General features: G+C 40.8%; 1 protein-coding gene across 8 annotated transcripts in view; it reads left to right on the top strand.

Moving 5' to 3' along the window:
* LOC135509221 (casein kinase I-like) overlaps positions 1-27,788 on the top strand; it is a 70,008-nt gene that overhangs the window by 17,119 nt on the left and 25,101 nt on the right. For all 8 annotated transcript variants that reach the window (XR_010450906.1, XM_064929708.1, XM_064929707.1 and 5 more), the window contains 2 exons: positions 24,823-24,974; positions 25,099-25,333. Coding sequence is in view for 7 of the 8 variants with exons in the window: in XM_064929708.1 (XP_064785780.1) it covers positions 24,823-24,974; positions 25,099-25,333 (387 nt within the window). In the remaining variant the exon portion in view is untranslated. The remainder of the gene's footprint in view (positions 1-24,822; positions 24,975-25,098; positions 25,334-27,788) is intronic.

Here is a 27,788-nt window from a genome sequence, read left to right as displayed (position 1 = left end):
TACGGCAGGGCCAAATCAGAGAAATAGGTAGGAGCAAGCCCATGTAATGCTTTGTAGGTTAGCAGTAAAACCTTGAAATCAGCCCTTGCCTTGACAGGAAGTCAGTGTAGGGAGGCTAGCACTGGAGTAATATGATCACATTTTTTGGTTCTAGTAATGATTCTAGCATCCGTATTTAGCACTAACTGAAGTTTATTTGGTGCTTTATCCAGGTAGTCGGAAAGTGGAGCATTGCAGTAGTCTAACCTAGAAGTAACAAAAGCATGGATTAATTTTTCTGCATCATTTTTGGACAGAAAGTTTCTGATTTTTGCAATGTTACGTAGATGGAAAAAAGCTGTCCTTGAAACAGTCTTGATATGTTCGTGAAAAGAGATCAGGGTCCAGATTAATGCCGAGGTCCTTCAGTTTTATTTGAGACGACTGTACAACCATTAAGATTAATTGTCAGATTCAACAGAAGATCTTTGTTTCTCGGGACCTAGAACAAGCAACTCTGTTGTCCGAGTTTAAAAGTAGAAAGTTTGCTGCCATCCACTTCCTTATGTCTGAAACACAGGCTTCGAGCAAGGGCAATTTTGGGGCTTCACCATGTTTCATTGAAATGTACAGCTGTGTCATCCGCATAGCAGTGAAAGTTAACATTATGTTTTCGAATGACATCCCCAAGAGGTAAAATATATAGTGAAAACAATAGTGGTCCTAAAACGGATCCTTGAGGAACTCCGAAATTTACAGTTGATTTGTCAGAGGACAAACCATTCACAGAGACAAACTGATATCTTTCTGACAGATAAGATCTAAACCAGGCCAGAACTTGTCCGTGTAGACCAATTTGGGTTTCCAATTTCTCCAAAAGAATGTGGTGATCGATGGTATCAAAAGCAGCACTAAGGTCTAGGAGCACGAGGACAGATGCAAAGCCTCGGTCTGATGCCATTTAAAGGTCATTTACCACCTTAACAAGTGCACTCTCAGTGCTTATGATGGTGTCTAAAACCAGACTGAAGCATTTCGTATACCATGTTTGTCTTCAGGAAGGCAGTGAGTTGCTGCGCAACAGGTTTTTCAAAGATTTTTGAGAGGAATGGGAGATGTTTTAAAAAATATTTTCTTGGTCAAGGTTTGGCTTTTTCAAGAGGCTTTATTACTGCCACTTTTAGAGCGTTTGGTACACATCCGGTGGATAAAGAGCCGTTTATTATGTTCAACATAGGAAGGCCAAGCACAGGAAGCAGCTCTTTCAGTAGTTTAGTTGGAATAGGGTCCAGTATGCAGCTTGAAGGTTTAGAGGCCATGATTATTTTCATCATTGTGTCAAGAGATATCGTACTAAAACACTTGTCTCCCTTGATCCTAAGTCGTGGCAGAGTTGTGCAGACTCAGGACAACTGAGCTTTGAAGGAATACGCAGATTTAAAGAGGAGTCCGTAATTTGCTTTCTAATAATCATGATCTTTTCCTCAAAGAAGTTCATGAATTTATTACTGCTGAAGTGAAAGCCATCCTCTCTTGGGGAATGCTGCTTTTTAGTTAGCTTTGCGACACTATCAAAAAGAAATTTCGCATTGTTCTTATTTTCCTCAATTAAGTTGGAAAAATAGGATTATCGAGCAGCAGTAAGGGTTCTTCGATACTGCATGGTACTGTCTTTCCAAGCTCGTCGGAAGACTTCCAGTTTGGTGTGGCGCCATTTCCGTTCCAATTTTCTGGAAGCTTGCTTCAGAGCTCTGGTATTTTCTGTATACCAGGTGTCGTGGAAATTACCCGTATTACCAAATCATGAGAGCAAATCACACACAGTTCAGAGTTATCTTAAAGTCCATCTTTAATTATATGAGCTTCACCATAGCCCTGTGACTCTCAGATCAATTCACTGTCTATAAATTAATTATCTGAGAGTACTTACAAAACAGTTCTTAGTATAATTTATAGCCATGACACACCCATCAACTCACATGACGAATAACAGATCTTAGGAACATTACACAAAGGAAGATTTACTTGAAAAAGGAGTATCCCATAGCCAGACAGCATTAGCTATAAATTTTCGTTCAGTTTGCCCTCTTAGACGAGGTTCTACTTTTCGTTCTTGGTACAACATAGTACCAAAACATTACTTCATCCAATGGCATATATCAATTGTCAATTCTAGATACTCCCATCAAAAATACAACCCCTTCTGGACAAGATCACGGAGTGGAGTGACTGGCACACAGACATTGTGGAGCCAACTAACTGGTTCCCCATTAATCACACCATCCCTTCACATGGTTTAGGAATAGTTAGACACATTCACAAATAAGACAAACCTGACCTCTCTCCTCTCTGGGCCCCAAGTAACTTTTTCCCACATAAGCATACTTATGAAAATTGATGAAACATCTTATTTATCAATGTTACCTAAAGGATTCTGATTCTGCCACAACACAGGGAGCTAGTTTCTTATGAGGAATGTTTTTAGGGGTGCAACTGCATCTAGGGTATTGCGCAAGGTTAAATTGAGTTCCTCAGTTAGGTGGTTAATTGATTTTTGTCCTCTGACGTCCTTGGGTAGACAGGGGGAATCTGGAAGGACATCAAGGAATCTTTGTGTTGTCTGTGAATTTATAGCACGACTTTTGATGCTCCTTGGTTGGGGTCTGAGCAGATTCTTTGTTGCAATTGCAAATGTGATAAAATGGTGGTCCGATAGTCCAGGATTATGAGGAAAAACATTAAGATCCACAACATTTATTCCATGGGACAAAACTAGGTCCAGAGACAAATTGGATAAAACCCACTGAGTCAATGATGGCTCCGAAAGCCTTTTGGAGTGGGTCTGTGGACTTTTCCATGTGAATATTAAAGTCACCAAAGATAAGAATTTTATCTGCTATGACTACAAGGTCCAATAGGAATTCAGGGAACTCTGAGGAACTCTATGAGGAATGCTCTATATGGCCCATGAGGCCTGTAAACAGTAGCTATAAAAAGTGATTGAGTAGGCTGCATAGATTTCATGGCTAGAAGCTCAAAAGTTGAAAACTTCTTTTTTTTTTTGTGTAAATTGAAATTTGCTATTGTAAATGTTAGCAACACCTCCGCCTTTGCGGGATGCACGGGGATATGGTCACTAGTGTAACCAGGAGGTGAGGCCTCATTTAACACAGTAAATTAATTAGGCTTAAACCATGTTTCAATCAGGCTAATCACATCAATATTATGATCAGTGATTATTGACTCTAATTGCCTTTGAAGTAAGGGATCTAACATTAAGTAGCCCTATTTTGAGATGTGAGGTATCATGATCTCTTTCAATAATGACCGGAATGGAGGAGGTCTTTATCCTAGTGAGATTGCTAAGGCGAACACTGCCATGTTTTAGTTTTACCCAACCTAGATTGAGGCACAGACACCGTCTCAATGGGGATAGCTGAGCTGACTACACTGACTGTGCTCGTGGCAGACTACACTAAACTGGCAGGTTGGCTAACAGCCTGCTGCCTGGCCTGCACCCTATTTCATTGTGGAGCTCGAGGAGTTAGAGCCCTGTCTATGTTGGTAGATAAGATGAGAGCACCCCGTCACTCCTCAGCAGATCAGGCTTGGTCCTGTTTGTGGGTGAGTCTCAGAAAGAGGGCCAATTATCTACAAATTCTATCTTTTGGGAGGGGCAGAAAACAGTTTTCAACCAGCGATTGAGTTGTGAGACTCTGCTGTAGAGCTCATCACTCCCCCTAACTGGGAGGGGGCCATCGACAATTACGCAGTGCCGACACATCTTTCTAGCTGATTTACACGCTGAAGCTATGTTGCACTTGGTGACCTTTAACTGTTTCATACTAATATCGTTGGTGCCGACGTGGATAACAATATCTCTATACTCTACACTCGCCAGTTTTAGCTTTAGCCAGCACCATTTTCAGATTAGCCTTAACGTTGGTAGCCCTGCCCCCTGGTAAACAGTGTATGATCGCTGGATGATTTGTTTTAAGTCTAATACTGTGGGTAATGGAGTCGCCAATGACTAGGGGTTTCAATTTCAATTTGTCAGAGCTAATGGTGGGAAGCTTCGGCGTCTCAGACCCCGTAACGGGAGGAGTAGAGACGAGAAGGCTCGGCCTCTGACCGTTGCTTAATGGGGGGGTTGAAAGTTTCTGTCGGCTGAATGAGCGACACCAGTTGAGCATTCCTACACCATTTCCCTCCAGAAACCATGAGAAAGTTGTCTGGGTGCGGGGACCATGCGAGGGGATTTATACTATCTGTACTTTCTAGTGACACACTCTGTTTCATCCTTTCCTACACTGAAATTACCCTTGCCTCACGATTGCGTCAGAAGCTGGGCATGCAGCACTGCTATCCTCGCCCGAAGGCGATCGTTCTCCTGTATATTATGAGTGCAGCGACTGCAATTAGAAGGCATCATGTTAATGTCCTGACGACCCACATCCAGATAAAGCATCCGAAGTGAAAAAGTTGAGTGAGGGGAAAAAACAAAAATATAAACGGTAATTAAAAAGTTAAAAACCGTAAAGTTGTCAAGTAGCAAAGTAAGGTTGGCAACAACGCACAGCAACACGTAAACAAGTTTAGAAGGTATTCGGAAATAAGTTAAATATGTAAAACCCCCAAAACACAACTTTGTAGTCATAGTTGTAGTAACAATCTGGTTACCTAAATTAAGTATTTTACTACACTGTGTTAATTTGGTGTAAAAACTCATGATTCCTACCCTTTTAATTGTCACACGAAAGTAGAATTACCAAGCTCTTCTGTTTTGGAAATTTCACCGGGCCGCAGTGTCTGACAGATTGAAGGCACTCAATAGTAATCAATTGCACTGGGTGTGTTAGGGCTGCACAATTAATCAAATTCACATCGAAATCTCAATATTGACGTGCAATATCCATTTTGCAAGAATTTCATATTGCATTAAATAGTTTTGAAACGCCACAGTCGCATGTAACTTCCGATTTGAAAATGTACTTTTTTTTTTCTGCTTCCCACATTGAGCAAGCCTTGCCCCCCCCCCCTCAACCAGAAAAGTTCCCCCTCCTTGCTGTTAGATCCACTTTAAAGTAGAAGTTAAAAAAATGTACAACCAAATCAAACGTTTTGATGTAAATTGAACATTATCAATGGGTCCAGACACCTTTTTGTGTTTATACACATGTTTTTGAGAAATTTACCCCAAACAGGAAATCACTTCCTCATCCTTGTTGTGTAGTATGGAGGCCCTGAAAAAACATGAACAAAGGCTCCAAAAACACCCAAATACGTCCTTTAGGTAATAGTGATGCAGATCTTTAGATGTTGTACACATTAAATTGTCATTCCAAACTTTATCCAACGTTATATTCCATTTTCCTGTGACTCAAGCTATACTTCTTTGTCCGTTCTACAGGTAACTGCCAAAATAAAGGAAACACTTGAGTAAATGAGGATATGTAGATTTTTTTAAAACTTTGTATCCCTCATTTACTCAAGGTTTCCTTTATTTATATATTTACAATCTATATATATGAGATTTTAAATCGCAGTTAGATTTTTTTGGGCTAATATTGTGCAGCCCTAGTGTGTGTGAGTGCTGTCTTCTTTCAGGTTGCTCACACATACTACCTGAATCTCAGACATTATTGCTCCACAATATTTAGGCTTTCAAGGCTTTGGTAATGTTTTGCAGGTGTTAAGTATTTTTGTGGTTCTCTGTGTTGTGGTTGGAACGGTTGCTGGGGAATGAGCTTGAGATCTTTCTCTCTCATACAAACGTACATTAGTCTCTCCCTCACACAGACACCTCAGTCAATTTGCAACACACTTGTCGCTCGACTCGTCTTTGAGTCTCAGGCTCAGATGCAGAAAGTAGCACTGGTCCTGTGGTGTTGATGAGACACCTGCAGAACCTCTGCGGGAGGCGACACGTTGCCATGACGTCTCACTGAATACACTGCTGAGACTGCTTTCGCTTCCCTTTAACAGTAAGTGCTATTTTACAAACCGCACCAAAAATGTTTTTATTAAAGTCTGACATATAATTATATGGCTGAAGTTGTATGTGTTTTTATACATTTTTTATAAGTCTGGTGGTGGTCACCTTTTTTTTTTTTTCAGAATATTATTCCAGTTCTATATAGGATGACTGCTTTCTGTTTGACACCCCCACACCCTACTCCATTCGCTGAAAACAGTGAGAGGGCATGTTGATGTTTATTGTCATGAATCTTGCCCTGGAGGCAGAACTGCACAATTTCCGCTAGATGGGCCAGCTGCAAAGTCTAAACTGGCTAATTGTACCAATTCATGGAAACAAAAATGTGTTTTTTTGCTCCAAGATTAGGCGTTAGGCATTCCGCTTAGCCGTGTGGTTAGTTTTAAAGTCAGATTTTATGACTTTGGCTGTGCCAGCTAGTGGTCTGCAGACCTGCCTTAAGAACAAGATTCATGACTAAAAAACGATAACCTGCTACAGGAAGTGCAGTCTGCTGTGACACAGCTTCCCGTGTTACCTTTGCATGCAAGCCATTGAAAGAAGCAGTGTTTACACATAGTGTTACTGTAATCACTGGTGGAAAGCAGATTTAGATCTGGAATATAAGGTCTTGCATAAGTGGGTTGAGGTAATTTCAGCAAGTGTCATCAATGAACTGATAAATCCATCAATGGGAACATCAATCACATTTGTAATACAGAGTCAGCTAAGCAGTCGGGGAGAATTGAAAATTCCTAGGCGCAATATGCCAAAACTCTGGTATTGTTCATCCTATAACCTTTTCTCCATCTTTATAAATAGTGAGCCAACATGTTTTCAGCACTTATTTCCTTGACTGATTTTTCTCATCGCTTTCTGTTGTCCCTCTGCAGCAGGCATGGTGAGCAATATGTTTGGAACATTGAATTGCAATACATTGAGAATCGAAATACATATCGTATCGACACCTAAGTATTGTGATATCATGTTGTGAGGTCCTTGGCAATTGCCAGCCCTGGTTCGCACTGGGTTTTAATAGTCCCTACCACTGCCTACAATAGCATGCACTTCAAACACAGTGCCTACATACAGATAACACTGCCTTTACTTTCTTTACTTAATGGGAAAGGTTTTGCATGTGAGCCTGTGAGGGTATTGTGTCGCTGTAAAAGCTAGTCTGCAACCCATTCTGCCACACAATGTGATTTTTATTTTATTTTTTGCCACATACTCCATTGATTTCCCCGCCGTATCCCACTGCATGTGAAGTGAAAGTTGCATAACATGTCACTTGTGACTCATCTCCCAGCTTTGATCAGAAGCTTCGCCCGAGAGATCCTCACAGCTCCAGTGGAAGTTTTCACGGCAGTGTTTTCCTCTCTGCTGTGCAGCATTATAAATCACAGATTTCCCCATCAAAGCCTAAATCACAGCAAAGCCTTTGCTTTTGAAAACAATATTGAAGTGAATAAAACATGTTGGAGATATTGGTAGAAAACTTGTGGCCTAAAAGTCCCATGGAGTGTTTTATAGGGCTGTGACGATACCAGTATTGCAATGTCAACAAAACAAAGGAGATGATCGTGGACTTCAGGAAACAGCAGAGGGAGCACCCCCAATCCACATTGATGTGACAGTAGTGGAGAAGGTGGAAAGTTTTAAGTTCCTCAGCATACACATCAAGGACAAACTGAAATGGTCCACCCACACAGACAGCGTTGTGAAGAAGGTGCAACAGCGCTTCTTCATTCTCAGGAGGCTGAAGAAATTTGGCTTGTCACCAAAATCACTCACAAACTTTTACAGATGCACAATCGAGAGCATCCTGTCGGGCTGTATCACCGCCTGGTACAGCAACCGCTCCACCCACAACCGTAAGGCTCTCCAGAGGGTAGTGAGGTCTGCACCATGCATCACCGGGGACAAACTACCTGCCCTCCAGGACACCTACACCACCAGATGTCACAGGAAGGCCATAAAGATCATCAAGGACAACAATCACCCGAGCCACTGCCTGTTCACCCTGCTATCATCCAGAAGTCGAGGTCAGTACAGGTGCATCAAAGCAGGGACCGAGAGACTGTAAAACAGCTTCTCTCAAGTAGAGGTCGACCGATTTATGATTTTTCAACGCCGATACATTTACTGTTTTACCAAAAAAAAAAGCCGATACCGATTTAATCAGCTTATTTTTTTTATTTAAAATAAACTTCTTCTTTTTTTTGTAATGACAATTACAACTACTGAATGAACACTAATTTTTACTTAATATAAAACAAAATCAATTTAGCCTCAAATAAATAATGAAACATGTTCATTTTGGTTTAAGTAATGCAAAAACAAAGTGTTGGAGAATAAAGTAATGTGTGCCATGTAAAAAGCTAACGTTTAAGTTCCTTGCTCATGAGAACATATGAAAGCTGATGGTTCCTTTTAACATGAGTCTTCAATATTCCCAGGTAAGAAGTTGTAGTTAATATAGTATTTATAGGACTCTTTCTCTCTACCATTTGTATTTCATATACCTTTTGACTATTGGATGTTCTTATAGGCACATTAGTATTGCCAGTGTAACTTCCGTCCCTCTCCTCGCCCCTACCTAGGCTCGAACCAGGAACACATCGACAACAGTCCCTCGAAGCATCGTTATCCATTGCTCCACAAAAGCCGCGGCCCTTGCAGAGCAAGGGGAAGAACTACTTCCATGTCTCAGAGCAAGTGACGTCATCGATTGAAATGCTATTAGTGCGCACCCCGCTAGCTAGCTAGCCATTTCACATTGGTTACACCATCCTAATCTCGGGAGTTGATGGGCTTGAAGTCATAAACAGCTCAATGCTTGAAGCACAGTGATGAATGAATGCTTACGAGCCTGCTGCTGCCGACCATAGCTCAGTCGGACTGCTCTATCAAATCATAGACTTAATTATAACAACACACAGATACGAGCCTTTGGTCATTAATATGGTCGAATCCGGAAAAAACAAAACATTTGATTCTTTCAGTGAAATACGGAACGGTTCCGTATTTTATCTAACGGATGGCATCCCTAAGTCTAAATATTGCTTTTACATTGTACAACCTTCAATGTCCTGTCATAATAATGTACAAATCTGGCAAATTAATTACGATCTTTGTTAGGAATAAATGGACTTCACACAGTTCGCAACAAGCCAGGTGGCCCAAACTGCTGCATATACCCTGACTGCTTGCACAGAACGCAGGAGAAGTGACACAATCTCCCTAGTTGTAACAGATTCATGTTAGCAGGCAATTTTAACTAAATATGGACGTTTTAAAAATATTTACTTGTGTATTGATTTTAAAGAAAGGCATTGATGTTTATGGTTAGGTACACATTAGTGCAACGACGGTGCTTTTTTTGCAAATGCGCTTGTTAAATCACCCGTTTGGCGAAGTAGGCTGTGATTCGATGAGAAATTAACAGGCACCGCATCGATTATATGTAACGCAGGACACGCTAGATAAACTAGTAAAATCATTAACCATATGTAGTTAACTAGTGATTATGTTAACATTGCTTGTTTTTTTATATAAGTTTAATGCTAGCTAGCAACTTCCCTTGGCTTCTTGCTGCCCTCGCGTAACAGGTAGTCAGCCTGCCATGCAGTCTCCTCGTGGAGTGCGATGTAAGGCAGGTGGTTAGTGTTGGACTAGTAAACGGAAGGTTGCAAAAACTAATCCCAGAGCTGACAAGGTAAAAATCTGTCGTTCTGCCCCTGAACAAGGCAGTTAACCCACCGTTCCGAGGCTGTCATTGAACATAATGTGTTCTTCACTGACTTGCCTAGTTAAATTTTAATTAATCGGTGTCCAAAAATAGATTGTTATGAACTTGAAATCAGCCCTAATTAATCGGCCATTCCGATTAATCGGTCGACCTCTAATCTCAAGGCCATCAGACAGTTAAACAGCCATCATTAACATTGAGTGGCTGCTGCTAACATACTGACTCAAATCTCTAGGTACTTTAATAATTAAAAATTGGTTGTAATAAATGTATCACTAGTCACTTTAAACAATGCCGCTTTATAAAATGTTTAGATACACTACTCTTCTCATATGTGTAACAGTATAATTTTAAACCGTCCCCTCGCATGAACCAGGGACCTTCTGCACACATCAACAACAACCACCCTCGAAGCGTCGTTACCCATCGTTCCACAATAGCCGCGGCCCTTGCAGAGCAAGGGAAACCACTACTTCAAGGTCTCAGAGCAAGTGACGTCACCGATTTGAAACGCTATTTAGCGCACACCGCTAACTAAGCTAGCCGTTTCACATCCGTTACATATGCATATACTGTACTCTATACCATCTACTGCATCATGCCAATGCCGGGTCATCGCTCATCCATATATTTATATGTTCATATTCATTCCTTTACACTTGTGTGTATAAGGTAGTTGTGAAATTGTTAGATATTACCCTACGGTTGGAACTAGAAGCACAAGCATTTCGCTACACTCACATTAACATCTGCTAACCATGTATATGTGACCAATTTAGATTTTTGTTTTTTTTATGGCAAAAGTAAAACACGAAGCAGACAACTCTTAGGTCTTTTAATCATATATATATATTTATTTATTTATTTATTATATATATATTTATTAATTATTATCATATGTATATGTATTTATTAATTATTATCATATGTATATGTGTGTGTTTATTATATGTTTCATATATTCAACTTCTTAGAACGAGAGGCAACATCCTGGTGCTTTGTCATCCAGGAAAGGAAGAGGAGAAATGATAGAATCAAATGCTCACTGTGGTAAGCATAAACTTATGTCGGTGTAATGAGGGGGAAAAAAATGTTAGTTAAATATTGGGATTAGTGATGCACCGATATGACATTTTTGTCTACCGATATCCAATATTTTCCTTGCCCCAAAAAATATTTAATTTTAGCGGCCTTTTAAGCGTTCTAGTATCGTTAACACAAACACGAACGAAGCGGTCGAAGGCTCTGCATCTCAGTGTTGGAGTCACTACAATCCCTGGTTCAAGTCCAGGCTGTATCACTTCCGGACGTGATTGGGAGTCCCATAGGGCGGCGTACAATTGGCCCAGCATTATCCGGGTATGGCCGTTTTCGTAAAAAAAGGTTGCTGGGGATGCCGATCCTTAAGATTAACTGACTTGCCTAGTTAAATAAAAGTTACACATACCACACTGACTAAAACGTTATTTTGTTGGCATTTACCTATGTCCCCATTACCAGTAAACCTAATAAAAACCTATTTCTTTCACTTATTTGCTGTGCTGTTTCGTTGTTTCATTCTCAACCAGGATTTCTGGAAAGCCATTTATGTCTTTGCGTGTCAAATAAGCTTGTTCACCAATCAGGACCTGCATATGACTGCAGTTCATGAAATCATTGAACACGTTCATACATTTTCTGCGTAGTTATTACACATTGATTACACTCACACGTATTTCGTTTGTCACAACAATTCATCGATACGTATGCTATGATGCTGGTGAAGTTGTCTTGCGCACCTACAGTGCTGGTCGTAAAAATTTTTTTAAATAAGCTAGCTAGCTCATGGATGCAAACTGTTTGGGTAGCTGTAGCTAGCTAACTATATAGCTAGGTGTCATCTAAAATAACCCTAATTTTAAGACCGTTCTTATTTGATTAATGGTGGTCGGACCATCCTATGTGAAGCTAGCCACAATAGTGGACTTTGCTGTTAGCCTTCAAAATAAAAGTTTGTTATAATTCTACTATTTGTATTCATTTGCATCACATACTTTTATTTTTAAGGAAAACCGTAAATTCCACTATTGTGCCTAATCCGTATTATGGCTAGCTTCACAACACAACCTCACTAGCAAGATTAAGCAAGCTGGCTGCTTATAACGTTAGCTTTGGGCAGCAGGATTAAGTAGCTGGCTTGCTATTTATTACCTGTGGATGTATTTCAATACCCACCATCAAACTCAGTGCTTGACATCATGGGAAAATCAAAATCAACCAAGACCTCAGAAAAAATGTGTAGACCTCCACAAGTCTGGTTCATCCTTGGAGCAATTTCCAAATGCCCGAAGGTACCATGTTCATCTGTACAAACAATAGTATGCAGTATAAACACCATGGGACCATGCAGCCATCATACTGCTCAGGAAGGAGACGCGTTCTATCTCTTAGAGATGAACATACTTTGGTGCGAAAAGTGCAAATTGATCCCAGAACGACAGCAAAGGACCGCGTGAAGATGCTGGAGGAAACCGCTACAGAAGTATCTATCCACAGTAAAACGAGTCCTAAATCGTCATAACCTGAAAGGCTGCTCAGCAAGGAAGAAGCCACTGCTCCAAAAACGCCATAAAAAAAGCCAGACTACGGTTTGCAACTGCACATGGTGACAAACAACATACTTTTTGGAGAAATGTCCTCTGGTCTGATGAAACAAAAATAGAACTGTTTGGCCATAATGACCATAGTTATGTTTGGAGGAAAAAGGGGGAAGCTTGCAAGCTGAAGAACACCGTCCCAACTGTGAAGCACAAGAGTGCCGGTATCATGTTGTGGGAGTGCTTTGCTGCAGGAGGGACTGGTGCACTTCACAAAATAGATGGCATGAGGGAGGACAATTATGTACATATATTGAAGCAACATCAAGACCGTCAGTCAGGGAGTTAAAGCTGGATCGCAAATGGGTCTTCCAAATGGACAATGACCCAAAGCATACTTCCAAAGTTGTGGCAAAATGGCTTAAGGACAACAAAGTCAAGGTATTGGAGTGGCCATCACAATCAATCCTATAGAAAATGTGTGGGCAGAACTGAAAAAGCGTGTGCAAGCTAGGATGCCTACAAACCTGTCTCAGTTACACCAGCTCTGTCAGGAGAAGTGGGCCAAAATTCACCCAACTTATTGTGGAAGGCTATCCTAAACGTTTTGACCCAAGTTAAACAATTTAAAGGCAATGCTACCAAATACTAATTGAGTGTATGTTAACTTCTGACCCATTGGGAATGTAATGAATGAAATAAAAGCTGAAATAAATCACTTTCAACTATTATTCTGATATTTCACATTCTTAAAATAAATTGGTGATCCTAACTGACCGAATATGGATTTTTTTACTAGGATTAAATGTCAGGAATTGTGAAACTGAGTTTAAATGTATGTACACTTCCAACTTCAACTGTATGTTCTCATGTTCTGAGTAAGCAACTTAAACGTTAGCTTTTTTTACATGGCACATATTGCACTTTATTCTCCACAACATTTTTTTGCATTATTTAAACCAAATTGAACATGTTTCATTCTTTATGAGATTAAATTGATATTCTTTGTATTAAGTGTTCATTGTTCATTCAGTATTGTTGTAATTGTCACTATTACAAATGTATATATATTTAAAAATCGGCCAATTTAATCGGTTTCGGCTGTTTTGGTCCTCCAATAATCGATGTCGGCGCTGAAAAATCATAATCGATATTGACCTGTAGTCTGAACCAGTATCTGCGTTAGAGACCTCGTGAAGGGTCTTGTTACCTCCTTATTAGTATGTAGCTGTGCAGTAGGATGCGTTGATCAGGTGAATGACTGTAAAACAAACATAGTTTATCATAGAAGATATTGGCTTGGTGGATAGACGGGGCTTTAACTTACTAGTAAGTCTCGTAAATTTGAATGAAATAAATATAAAATTACACTTACCTATAGACTCTTTTATACTTGTTTTTTTTACTTTTTATATTGTATTAATTGACTTTAAAAAAAAAATATACATTTCTTTGGCAAGTTTTCCACCTGCGCGCTGCAGTCGGGAAGTAACGTGGATGTAGAATCTGTCACTTCCGTTGTTTTGGCTGTGCCCATTGTAACATTTGAAATGAGGTGGATAGAATGCCAACTAAATTGTGTGAAATCTTTTTTTGGGGGGAGGGAGGGAGGGGGGGGGGTGAAACTGAAATGGAATGCTTACCTTGAATAGTTCATTTGGAATTTGAAATATGAACATGCTCTCAAGCCACGAGAGGCTCCATATCTCTGACATGTGTTGAGCCATGGCGTGTTCGGATGTTAAGTATGTTGTATGTACAAACCTTTGCTTGAGATGCATACAGAGAGAGCTATCATTATTGATGACAAGCTTGGTGACTGAAGCCTGTGATTTTTAGTGTGGGGGAGGATTCATGGTTTGATTGGTTGCGTGACTCTGGGGAAGCTGCCATTTGCTCCTGTGACTGAATTTATTTTCCCCACACATTTCAAAAGATTAAGAACTCTCATGGCATTAGCAGATTTATATCTCGCCTCTGCTTAAAGTTAATGGACTCTGAGTCCTGTTGCTGTTTTCACCCTTGCAGAACTTGGTGAAAACATGGTTTAAAAACAAATTGGTTTAGGGAGACAAGGGGTAAGGTAAAATCGCACTTGTGTGTAGAGGGGAACTGCCGTTAGCCTATGCTTTGACATGTAGAAGTCAGGAGAACATGTGGCCATTTGCTATTGTGACGTCATCCTTTACCAAACATGACATAGAGAGAGGGCGTTCAGGACCACCAGGCTTTTCTCAGGTCATAATAGAGAGTAGAGACCCACTCTTTCTAAAACTTTTCAGCTTTTTTATTTCTCACTTTCTTTCTCTAAAGGTGAATATTCTTAATACTTATGCCACCATGCTGTTTTGTTTGTGGTGCTGGGAATAAAAGCCCTGTTAAGCTCATTATACAAGTTAATTTTGGCATTAGGCGGCAGTTAGCCTAGCGGTTAAGAGTTTTGGTCCAGTAACCTAAAGTTTGCTGCTTCGAATCCCAGAGCCGACTAGGGGAAGAATCTGTCGACGTGCCCTTCAGCAAGGCACTTAACTTTAATTGCTTCTGCAAGTCACTCTGTATAAGAGCATCTGCTAAATGACTAAAATGTTAATGTTTTAAAAATGCAGCACTTTTTTTCTCTTGCACACTCACCCCAATAAAGTCACTGATGCACCAGTATCATTCCCGGAGCCTCCATGTCTAGGATACAGCTGCATGACTCCAGTCAGTCCAGAATAATGTAGTTGTTCTGTACAGATGAGTGTTCCCTCTTCTCCTGAGACCCATCAATTCATTTTTGTCCTCAAGTGGACATCAGTTCTTGGTCCGAATCCGAGGCCATACAAGCCACTGTATTAAGTCCTGTTGTCCCTTTGAGAGGACATTCTGGGCTTTTCAATGACATCACGTGTGGGGGTGTGACCTTGACAATTTTATCTTCCTGGTTCCTAAAAAAAATGGCTGCCTTCAAAATTAGCACATTTTGTGGAAATTTGAAAAGGGGTTGTGCAATTATTAATTACAATTTGTGAGTTTGATATTAAAATTATTTCTAGGAATTGAATATCTCAGGAGTGGTTAACCTCTTGAAACTCTGGGGGCGCAATTTCATTTTTGGATGAAAAACGTTCCCGTTTTAAACAAGATATTTTGTCACAAAAAGATGCTCGACTATGCATATAATTGCTACCGTTCGAAAGAAAACACTCTGACGTGTCCAGAAATACAAAGATCTTCTCTGTGCGTGCCCTATAACGTGAGCTTCAGGCAAAACCAAGATGAGATGGCATCCAGGAAAGGACGGATTTTTGAGGCTCTGTTTTTCATGATCTCCTTATATGGCTGTGAACGCAAGAGGAATGAGTCAACCCTTTCTGTCGTTTCCCCAAGGTGTCTGCAGCATTGTGACGTATTTGTAGGCAGATCATTGGAAGATTGACCATAACAGACCACATTTACCACGTGTCCGCCCGGTGTCCTGCGCCGAAATTGGTGCGCAAAAGTCACCTGCCAGTATTTTTCCATGCGATACAGAGAGTAAAGCAAGCTTCCACGAACTGCATGTCAATGAAGAGATAAGTGAAAAAACACCTTGAGGACTGATTCCAAACAACGTTTGCCATGTTTGGTCGATATTATGTAGTTAATCCGGAAAAAGTTTCACGTTGTAGGTGACTGCATTTCGGTTCGTTCGGTAGCCAGACGCAATGTAGAAAGCGGAACGATTTCTCCTACACACAGACGCTTTCAGGAAACACTGCGCATTTGGTATGTGACTGAGAGTCTCCTCATTGAAAACATCAGAAGCTCTTCAAAGGTAAATGATTTTATTTATTTGGTTATCTGGTTTTTGTGAAATTGTTGCGTGCTACATGCTACACAAAATGCTATGCTAGCTTTGCATACTCTTACACAAATTAGTCAATTTCTATGGTTCAAAAGCATATTTTGAAAATCTGAGATGACAGTGTTGTTAAGAAAAGGCTAAGCTTGAGAGCAAACGCATTATTTTAATTTTATTTGCGATTTTCAGAAATCGTTAACGTTGCGTTATGCTAATGAGCCTGAGGCTTTAGTCACGATGCCGGATCCGGGATGGGGAGTTTCAAGAGGTTAAGTGAGTTGTCACCTACTGTACCCATTGTTTGTAATGTAATTTGTTTGGGACAATTATGCACTTAACCTCTTGATACTCCCCACCCCGGATCCGGGATCGTGAATAAAGCCTCAGGCTCATTAGCATAACGCAACGTTAACGATTTCTGAAAATCGCAAATAAAATGAAAATAATGCACCTGCTCTCAAGCTTAGCCTTTTCTTAACAACACTGTCATCTCAGATTTTCAAAATATGCTTTTGAACCATAGCAAATCACTAATTTGTGTAAGAGTATGCTAAGCTAGCTTAGCATTTTGAGTAGCATTTAGCACGCAACATTTTCACAAAAACCAGATAACCAAATAAATAAAATCATTTACCTTTGAAGAGCTTCGGATGTTTTCAATGAGGAGACTCTCAGTTACATAGCAAATGTTCAGTTTTTCCTGAAAGAATCTTTGTGTAGGAGAAATCGCTCCGTTTTGTACATCACATTTGGCTACCGAAACGAACCGAAAATTCAGTCACCAAAACGTCAAACTTTTTCCGAATTAACTCCATAATATCGACCGAAACATGGCAAACGTTGTTTGGAATCAATCCTCAAGTTGTTTTTTCACATATCTCTTCATTGATATGCAGTTCGTGGAAGCCTGCTTTCCCCTCAGAATCGCATGGAAAAATACCAGCAGCTGAAAAACACGCACCAATTTCGACGGAGGACACCGGGCGGACACCTGGAAAATGTAGTCTCTTATGGTCAATCTTCCAATGATATGCCTACAAATACGTCACAATGCTGCAGACACCTTGGGAAACGACAGAAAGGGCAGGATCATTCCTCTCGCATTCACAGCCATATAAGGAGACAATGGAAAACGGAGCCTCAAAAATCCTGCTGGTTTCCTGGTTGCCGTTTCATCTTGGTTTTGCCTGTAGCTCCCGTTCTAGGGCACCCACAGACAATATCTTTGCAGTTCTGGAAAATTCAGAGTGTTTTCTTTCCAAAGCTATCAATTATATGCATAGTCGAGCATCTTTTTGTGATAAAATATCTTGTTGAAAACGGGAACGTTTTTCATCCAAAAATGAAATTGCGCCCCCAGAGTTTCAAGAGGTTTTAAAGTGTGTGTGCATACATACAGTTGAAGTTGGAAGTTTACATACACTTAAGTTGGAGTCATTAAAACTCGTTTTTCATTCATACATACACATTTCACATTCTTAAAATAAAGTGGTGATCCTAACTGACCGAAGGCGGAATTTTTACTCGATTAAATGTCAGGAATTGTGACAAACTGAGTTTAAATGTATTTGGCTAAGGTGTATGTAAACATCCGACTTCAACTGTATGCATGTACGTATGTACAGTTGAAGTCGGAAGTTTACATACACCTTAGCCAAATACATTTAAACTCAGTTTTAGCACATCCCCCTTTTTCCTCCAAACATAACGATGGCCAAACAGTTTAATTTTTGTTTCCTAAGACCAGAGGACATTTCTCCAAAAAGTATGATCCTTGTCCCCATGTGCAGTTGCAAAGCGTAGTCTGGCTTTTTTATGGTGGTTTTGGAGCAGTGGCTTCTTCAGTGCTGAGCGGCCTTTCAGGTTATGTCGATATAGGACTCGTTTTACTGTGGATATACAGTGAGGGGGGAAAAGTATTTGATCCCCTGCTGATTTTGTACGTTTTCCCACTGACACAGAAATGATCAGTCTAATTTTAATGGTAGGTTTATTTGAACCGTGAGAAACAGAATAACAACAAACAAATCCAGAAAAACGCATGTCAAAAATGGCACACTCTTAAAGGGAGTGCTCCTAATCTCAGTTTGTTACCTGTATAAAAGACAGCTATCCACAGAAGCAATCAATCAATCCGATTCCAAACTCTCCACCATGGCCAAGACCGAAGAGCTCTCCAAGGATGCCAGGGACAAGATTGTAGACCTACACAAGGCTGGAATGGGCTCCGGCAAGCAGCTTGGTGAGAAGGTGACAACAGTTGGTGCAATTATTTGAAAATGGAAGAAACACAAAAGAACCGTCAATCTCCCTCTGTCTGGGGCTCCATGTAAGATCTCACCTCGTGGAGTTGCAATGATCATGAGAACGGTGAGGAATCAGCCCAGAACTACACGGGAGGATCTTGTCAATGATCTCAAGGCAGCTGGGACCATAGTCACCAAGAAAACAATAGGTAACACACTACGCCGTGAAGGACTGAAATCCTGCAGCGCCCGCAAGGTCCCCCTGCTTAAGAAAGCACATATACATGCCCGTCTGAAGTTTGCCAATGAACATCTGAATGATTCAGAAGACAACTGGGTGAAAGTGCTGTGGTCAGATGAGACCAAAATAGAGCTCTTTGGCATCAACTCAACTCGCTGTGTTTGGAGGATGAATGCTGCCTATGACCCCAAGAACACCATCCCCACCGTCAAACATGGGAGTTGGAAACATTATGCTTTGAGGGTGTTTTTCTGCTAAGGGGACAGGACAACTTCACCGCATCAAAGGGACGATGGACGGGGCCATGTACCGTCAAATCTTGGGTGAGAACCTCCTTCCCTCTGCCAGGGTATTGAAAATGGATCGTGGATGGGTATTCCAGCTTGACAATGACCCAAAACACATGGCCAAGACAACGAAGGAGTGGCTCAAAAAGAAGCTCATTAAGGTCCTGGAATGGCCTAACCAGTCTCCAGACCTTAATCCCATAGAAAATCTGTGGAGGGAGCTGAAGGTTCAAGTTGCCAAACGTTAGCCTTAACCTTAATGACTTGGAGAAGATCTGCAGAGAGGAGTGGGACAAAATCCCTCCTGAGATGTGTGCAAACCTGGTGGCCGACTACAAGAAACATCTGACCTCTGTGATTGCCAACAAGGGTTTTGCAGAGGGGTCAAATACTTATTTCCCTCATTAAGATGCAAATCAATTTATAACATTTTTGACATGCGGTTTCTGGATTTTTATTTTTTTTGTCTCACTGTTCAAGTTAACCTACCATTTTAAAATTAGACTAATTTCTTTGTCAGTGGGCAAAAGTACGAAATCAGCATGGGATCAAATAATTTTTTCCCTCACTGTAGATACTTTTGTACCTGTTTCCTCAAGCGTCTTCACAAGGTCCTTTGCTGCTGTTCTTGGATTGATTTGCACTTTTCGCAACAAAGTACGTTCATCTCTTGGAGACAGAACGCGTGTCCTTCCTGAGCGGTATGACGGCTGCGTGGTCCCATGGTGTTTATGTGCGTACTATTGTTTGTACAGATGAACGTGGTACCTTCAAGCGTTTGGAAATTGCTTCCAAGGAAGAACTAGACTTGTGGAGGTTTACCATTTTTTTTCTGAGGTCTTAACTGATTTCTTTAGATTTTCCCATGATGTCAAGCAAAGAGTCACTGAGTTTGAAGGTAGGCCTTGAAATACATCCACAAAGTACACCTCCAATTGACTCAAATGATGTCAATTAGCCTACCTGAAGCTTCTAAAGCCATGACACAATTTTCTGGAATTTTCTGTGCTGTTTGAAAGGCACAGTCAACTTAGTGTATGTGAACTTCTGACCCACTGGAATTGTGATACAGTGAATAATAAGTGAAATAGATGTACTAACCGACTTGCCAAAATCATAGTTTAACAAGAAATTTGTGGAGTGGTTGAAAAATTAGTTTTAATGACTACATCTGAAGTGTATGTGAGCTTCGGACTTCAACTGTACATGCTGTAATTGTAAACATCCACAAGCATACATACGTGCTTGCTTACTAACGGTCGACCGATTAATCGGAATGGCCGATTTAATTAGGGCCGATTTCAAGTTTTCATAGCAATCGGAAATCGGTATTTTTGGGCGCCCATTTTGCCTATATATATATTTTAAAAATTGTTTATATACCTTTATTTAACTAGGCAGGTCAGTGAACACATTCTTATTTTCAATGACGGCCTAGGAACGGTGGGTTAACTGCCTTGTTCAGGGGCAGAATGACAGATTTTCACCTTGTCAGCTCGGGGGATCCAATCTTGCAACCTTCCAGTTAACTAGTCCAACGCTCTAACCACCTGCCTCTCATTGAACTCCACAAGGAGCCTGCCTGTTACGCGAATGCAGTAGAATCCAAGCTAAGTTGCTAGCTAGCATTAAACTTATCTTATAAAAAACAATCAATCATAATCACTAGTTATAACTACACATGGTTGATATGACAACAATGAAGGTTGTGCATTGTAACAAGTAAATGTAGACTTAGGGATGCCACCCGTTAGATAAAATAACAAACGGTTCTGTATTTCACTGAAATAATAAACGTTTTGTTTTTGAAATGATAGTTTCCGGAGTCGACGATATTAATGACCAAAGGCTCGTATTTCTGTGTGTTATGTTATAATTAAGTCTGATTTGATAGAGCAGTCTGACTGAGCGATGGTCTGCAGCAGCAGGCTCGTAAGTCTTCATTCAAACACCACTTTTGCGCGTTTTGCCAGCAGCTCTTTGCAAGCACAGAGCTGTTTATGACTTCAAGCCTATCAGCCTAATGACTGGTGTAACCGATGTGAAATGGCGAGCTAGTTAGCGGGGTGTACGCTAATAAGGTTTCAAACGTCACTCGCTCTGAGACTTAGTTATTCCCCTTGCTTTGCAAGGGCCGTGGCTTTTGTGGAGCGATGGGTAACGCTGCTTCGAGTGTGGCTGTTGTCGATGTGTTCCTGGTTCGAGCCCAGGTAGGGGCGAGGAGAGGGACGGAAGCTATACATTTACACTGGTAATACTAAAGTACCTATAAGAACATCCAATAGTCAAAGGCATATGCAATACAAATGAGAGAAATAGTCCTATAAATACTATATTAACTACAACCTAAAACCTCTTACCTTGGAATATTGAAGTCTCATGTTAAAAGGAACCACCAACTTTCATATGTTCTCATGTTCTGAGCAGGGAACTCAAACGTTAGCTTTTTTACATGGCACATAATGCACTTTTCCCGTCTCCAACACTTTGTTTTTCCATTATTTAAACCAAATTGAACATGTTACATTATTTGAGGCTAAATTGAGTTTTATTGATGTTTTATATTAAGTTAAAATAAGTGTTCATTCAGTATTGTTGTAATTGTCATTATTACAAATAAAGAATTTAAAAATCGTCCGATTTATAATCGGTATCAGCTTTTTTCGGTCCTCCAATAATCGGCATCGGGGTTGAAAAATCATAATCGGTTGGCCTCTAATACATACAGTACCTGTCAAGTTTTGACACGCCTACTCATTCAACAATTTTTCTTTGTTTTTATTTTCTACATTGTAGAATAATAGTGCTGTCATCTCAACTCTGAAATAACACACGTGGAATCATGTTGTAACCAATTAAGCTTTCAGCAAATAAATATTTTTCATATTCTTCAAAGTAGCCACCCTTGTCTTGACAGCTTTGCACACACTTGACGTTCTCTCAACCTTCTTCACCTGGAATGCTTTTCTAACAGTCTTAAAGTAGTTCCCACATATGCTGAGCACTTGTTGGCTGCTTTTCCTTCACTCTGCGGTCCAAGTCATCCCAAACCATCTCAACTGGGTTGAGGTCGGGTGATTTGTGGAGGCCAGGTCATCTGATGCAGCATTCCATCACTCCATCTTGGTCAAATATCCCTTACACAGCCTGGAGGTGTGTTGGGTCATTGTCCTGTTGAAAAACAAATAGTCACGCTAAGCGCAAACCAGATGGGATGTCGTCTCACTCCTGAATGCTGTGGTAGCCATGGTGGTTAAGTGTGCCTTGAATTCGAAATGAATCACTGACAGTGTCGCCAGCAAAGCACCCTCACATCATCACACCACCTCCATGCTTCACGGTGGGAACCACACATGCAGAGATCATCTGTTCACCTACTCTTCTTCTCACAAAGACACGGCGGTTGGAACCAATAATCTCAAATTTGTACTCAACAGACCAAAGAGCCAGTTTCATCATAGCGCTTGATGGTTTTTGCGACTGTTCTTGAAATTTTCTGGATTGGCTGACCATGTCTTAAATTAATGATGGACTGTCGTTTCTCTTTGCTTATTTGAGCTGCTCTTACCATAATATGGACTTAGCCCTATTTGGTTATAGACCCTCTTCTGTGTATTACTCCTTTGTCACAGCAACTGATTGACTCAAGCGCATTAAGGACATCCCACGAATTAACAAGGAACACATGTTAATTGAAATGCATTCCATTCCACCTCATGAAGCTGGTTGAGAGAATACCAAGAGTGTGCAAAGGGAGGCTACTTTTTGAAAAATCAAAAATACATTTTGATTTAACACCTTTTTTTGAGTTGCTATGTGATTCCATATGTGTTATTTCATCGTTTTGATGTCTGCACTATTATTCTACAATGTATAACATAGTAAAAATAACCCTTGCGTGAGTAAGTGTCAACATTTGACTGGTACTAATATATATTTAAAAAATTGTACACTGACGTCTTTTTTTTCTTCACCCCAAACATTTTTGGGGTTTCGTTTCTCAGGAGGCTGTGGTATCTTTTTGGGGCGCTTATACTATGTAGTTAGCTAGCCTCTCTTGTCCGAAAAACCTTCCAATCTTTTTTGTGACCAGAATGCAAAATAGGTTAACAATGGCAGCCATTTAGTTTGCTGGATCAACCTAAGCCCAGTGTCAACAGAGCTGCCATGTTTTTTTTTTCCAAATGGGTGACCTTGAAGTGTATCAGAATTCACAACCGCATAAGGAATCATTCATTTTCCTGGTGGTTGAAGCATTTCAGTGATGTCCTTCCGAAGCACTCTTAAGTAACCTTTAAGTAATCATAGGAACTTTTAGCCTAGACACCACAATTAGTGACAAATGTGCTAGGTCAAGGGGCTACATCTGAAATACACCCTCGCTCCTGTACTACTGATAAATGCACAAGCTCACCCACCGTATTCATCCAGAGCCTTTTTTGAGAGGGCAAATCGCTCATTTTGTTGCTGGGCTCGGCTCGTTCAAGAATCCTCACACCAGTGACGTTATTGTCAGGTTGTAATCCCAACAGATTTATCCTCTCTAGAATTCCCAAATTGTATCCCTCCACCCCATGCATTTGTCAGCTTGCCGCAAGCTTCTCCGTTCTTAATAGATTTTAGCAGAAATTCTCCTCTACTGTCGAATTGTTTTGCGCTACTGGCTATGGAAATTGGAGGTTCTAGTTGAGTTTCATGACCCTTGTTATTAGCTTCCCCAGGTTCCTCTGGGCAGCATCCCCCTCTGTTCCTCCTGAGATGGATACAGCAGATGGCCTCCAATGGCTGAAACATACAATTCAGTACAACACTCTGCGACATGACAAAGCCCAACCTAACAGCTTGGGCCTTCTTTAGTTGCCACCTGTGAAGTGCTGAGACGAGCAGTAGTTATAATTTGCAGAAGTCCTGCATGTGACTAGGACAAACTACATTTAAACAATATATAAATGCAACATGTAAAGTGTTGGTCCCATGTTTCATGATCCAAAATAAAACATACCAAAGATTTTTCATGCGCACAAAAAGCATTTTCCTCTCAAATGTTTTGTAGAAATTTGTTTACATCCCTAGTAGTGAGCATTTCTCCTTTGCCAAGACGTGTGGCATATCAAGAAGCTGATTAAACAGCATGATCATTACACAGGTGCACTTTGTGCTGGGGACAATAAAAGGCTACTCTAAAATGTGCAGTTTTGTCACACAACACAGTGCCACAGATGTCTCATTTTGAGGGAGCGTACAATTGGCATGCTGACTGCAGGAATGGCCACCAGAGCTGCTGCCAGAGAATGTAATGTTATATTCTCTACCATAACCCGTTTCCAATGTTTTAGAGAATTTGGTAGTACATCTAACTGGCCTCACAACCGCAGACCCTGTGTACGGCATCGTGTGGGCGAGCGGTTTGCTGATATCAACGTTGTAAACAGTGTCCCGTGGTGGCAGTGGGGTTATGGTATGGACAGACACAAGCTAACAGCAACGAACACAATTGCATTTTATCTATGCCAATTTAAATGTACAAAAATTCCATGACGAGATCCTGAGGTCTGTGAGGACAATTTTTTATTTTTTTATTTTTTAAATCTTTGACCAACAGATGCAGATCTGTATTCCCAGTCATGTGAAATCCATTGATTAGGGCCTAATTAATTTATTTGACTGATTTCCTCATGAGCTGTTATTCAGTAAAATCTATGAAATTCTTTCATGTTGCGTATTATTATTATTATTATTATTTTTGTTCACTATAATTACAGGTAGAGCATCAAATGGGCATGTGAAGTCTACTGCAACGCCCTCACGCATATACAAAAAAATATGGAACACCCTGCATAATCTGAACTCCAAATTATGCTTGTCAAATGATTATCAACTGATAAGTGGATTCAGTTTAAATGAACTTCTCTCTAAATCAAATTCCTGCTATCTTTCTCTTTCAGCGGAGGGTCTTCCTCAGGTCTTCTACTTTGGGCCATGTGGGAAATACAATGCCATGGTTTTGGAGCTACTGGGTCCCAGTCTAGAAGACCTCTTTGACCTCTGTGACAGGACCTTCTCTCTTAAGACCGTTTTGATGATGGCTATTCAGCTGGTAAGTTCAGTTAGCATCCAAATGACAAAGAATCTTATTTTCATTAATTATATGCGTGTGCTGATTGTATTTGCCAGTGTGTCCACTTGTGCATCTGACTGTCACACACTTCTCCACTCCTCAGCTCTCCCGGATGGAGTATGTCCACTCCAAGAACCTCATCTACCGAGACGTGAAGCCAGAGAACTTCCTCATCGGGCGGCAGGGGCACAAGCAGGAGCACATCATCCACATAATCGACTTTGGCCTGGCCAAAGAGTACATCGACCCCGAGACCAAAAAACACATCCCCTACAGGGAACACAAAAGCCTCACGGGGACCGCCCGCTACATGTCTATTAACACCCACTTAGGAAAAGGTAGGGCTACAGTACTGCTCCACTCTACCACACAACTTAGCTTGTCGCCTCAACTTCCCTGAGTGGTACTTACATGGATACAGTATAGGCTGCTCGCTCATATTTTATTGGTTGAACTCTACAATTTGACGGGCATTGCCTTTGAGATTTTTGTAACCTGTGTACATACAGTGCATTCGGAAAGCAGTCAGACCCCTGGACATTTCTTACATTTGGTTACATTACAGCCTTATTCTAAAATTGGTGAGAAAAAAATGATATTTAATCAATCTACACACAATACCCCATAATGATAAAGAAAAAACTGTTTTTTAGGAATGTGTGCAAATTTATTACAAATAAGAAACTGATTTTCAGACCCTTTGTTATAAGACTTGAAATTGAGCTCAGGTGCGTCCTGATTCCATTGATCATCCTTGAGATGTTTCTACAACTTGATTGGTCCACCTGTGGTAACTTCAATTGATTTGTCATGATTTGGAAAGGCACACATCTGTCTATATAAGGTCCAACATTTGACAGTGCATGTCAGAGCAAAAACCAAGTCATGAGGTCGCTGGAATTGTCAGTAGATTGCCCGAGACAGGATTGTGTCGAGGCACAGATCTGGGGATGGGTACCAAAACATTTCTGCAGCATTGAAGATCCCCAAGAACAAAGTAGCCTCCAGCATTCTTAAATGAGAGGAGTTTGGAACCACCAAGACTTCCTAGACCTGGCCAAACCTGAGAAATCGGGGAAGGTCAGAGAGGTGACCAAGAACACAATGGTCACTCTGACAGAGCTACAGAGTTTCTCTGCGGAGATGGGGGAACCTTCCAGAAGGTCAACGATCTCTGCAGCACTCCACCAATCAGGCCTTTTTGGTAGATCGGAAGCCACACTTTAGTAAAAGGCACATGACAGCCCGCTTGGAGTTTGCCAAAAGGCACCTGAAGGACTCTCAGACCATGAGAAACAAGATTCTCTGGTCTGATGAAAGCAAGATTGATCTCTGGCCTGAATGTCAAGCGTCATGTCTGGAGGACATCTGGCACCATCCCTACGGTTGAATCATGGTGGTGACCGCATCATGCTGTGTGGATGTGTTTCAGCGGCCGGGACTGGGAGGCTAGTCAGGATCGAGGGAAAGATGAACCAAGCAAAGTGCAGAGATCCTTGATGAAACCCTGCTCCAGAGCCCTCTGGACTTCAGACTGGGGCGAAGGTTCACCTTCCAACAGGACAATGACCCTAAGCACACATCCGATACAACACAGGAGTGGCTTCCTGATCAAACATCTCTGGAGAGACCTGAAAATAGCTGTGCAGCGACGCTACACATCCAACCTGACAGAGCTTGAGAGAATCTGCAGAAAAGAATGGGAGAAACTCCCCAAATACAGATTTGCCAAGCCAGTAGTGTCATACCTAGGGTGGCAATATTACATTGTTTTCTTGAAATCCTTGTTGGCGGCTTCCCGGTATCAGGAAGAAGTGAGCAGGGAACTCTGAAATCCTCCAACCAGGATTTTTGGAAAACACAGAATTTATTGAAAGTTCCTGGAATTCTGCAACCCTCGTCATACATACGGGGTGGCAGGGTAGCCTAGTGGTTAGTGTTGGACTAGTAACTGGAAGGTTGCAAGTTCAAACCCCCGAGCTGACAAGGTACAAATCTGTCGTTCTGCCCCTGAACAGGCAGTTAACCCGTCATTGAAAATAAGAATTTGTTCTTAGCTGACTTGCCTAGTTAAATAAAGGTAAAATAAAACAAAAATACTCGAGGCTGTAATCGCTGCCAAAGGTGTTTCAACAAAGTACTCAGTGAAGGGTATATAATATATTTCAGATTTTTTTATTTTATTTGAACACAAACTGTTTTTGCTTTGTCATTATGGGGTGTTGTGTGGATTGATGCGGGATGAAAAATAATAATTTACTTAGTTTTGATGTATTCAATATTATTAAGAAATTACAGCTATGGATTCATGTAGTAACCAAAAAAGTGTTCAACAAATCAAAATATATTTTATTTGAGATTCTTTAAAGTAGCCAGCCTTTGCCTTGATGACAGCGCTGAAATTTTGAAATGACGTCCACTTCTAGGCCGAGTTGCTGTCATGTTAAATGTTCGCTATTTGTCAATTATTTGCCTCACAGTGGACTGATGGAGCTCAAACCTTTGAGATTACTTTATAGCCATCCCCAGACTGATGTGCTGTCACTATCCTCGTCCTGATGTCCTCTGAGATCTCCTTTCCTCTCGGCATGGTGTGCTTTGAATTCACCTGGATGGGTAACACCAAACTGACCAGGTTTCTTATCTCTATTTATCAGAGTACCGCTTAAACTCTTTCCTAATGATCTCTCCTTTGATTGGTTCATTTGGTACCCAATTATTTACCCAACTTCTTCTGTTTAAGAATGATGGAGGCTACTGTGTTCTTGGGGATCTTCAATGCTGCAAACATTT

Source organism: Oncorhynchus masou, chromosome 22, assembly GCF_036934945.1.
Source record: "Oncorhynchus masou masou isolate Uvic2021 chromosome 22, UVic_Omas_1.1, whole genome shotgun sequence".
Taxonomy (NCBI): Eukaryota; Metazoa; Chordata; class Actinopteri; order Salmoniformes; family Salmonidae; genus Oncorhynchus; species Oncorhynchus masou.
Note: the sequence above shows the minus strand (reverse complement) of the source record. Positions and strands in the feature narration are given on the sequence as shown.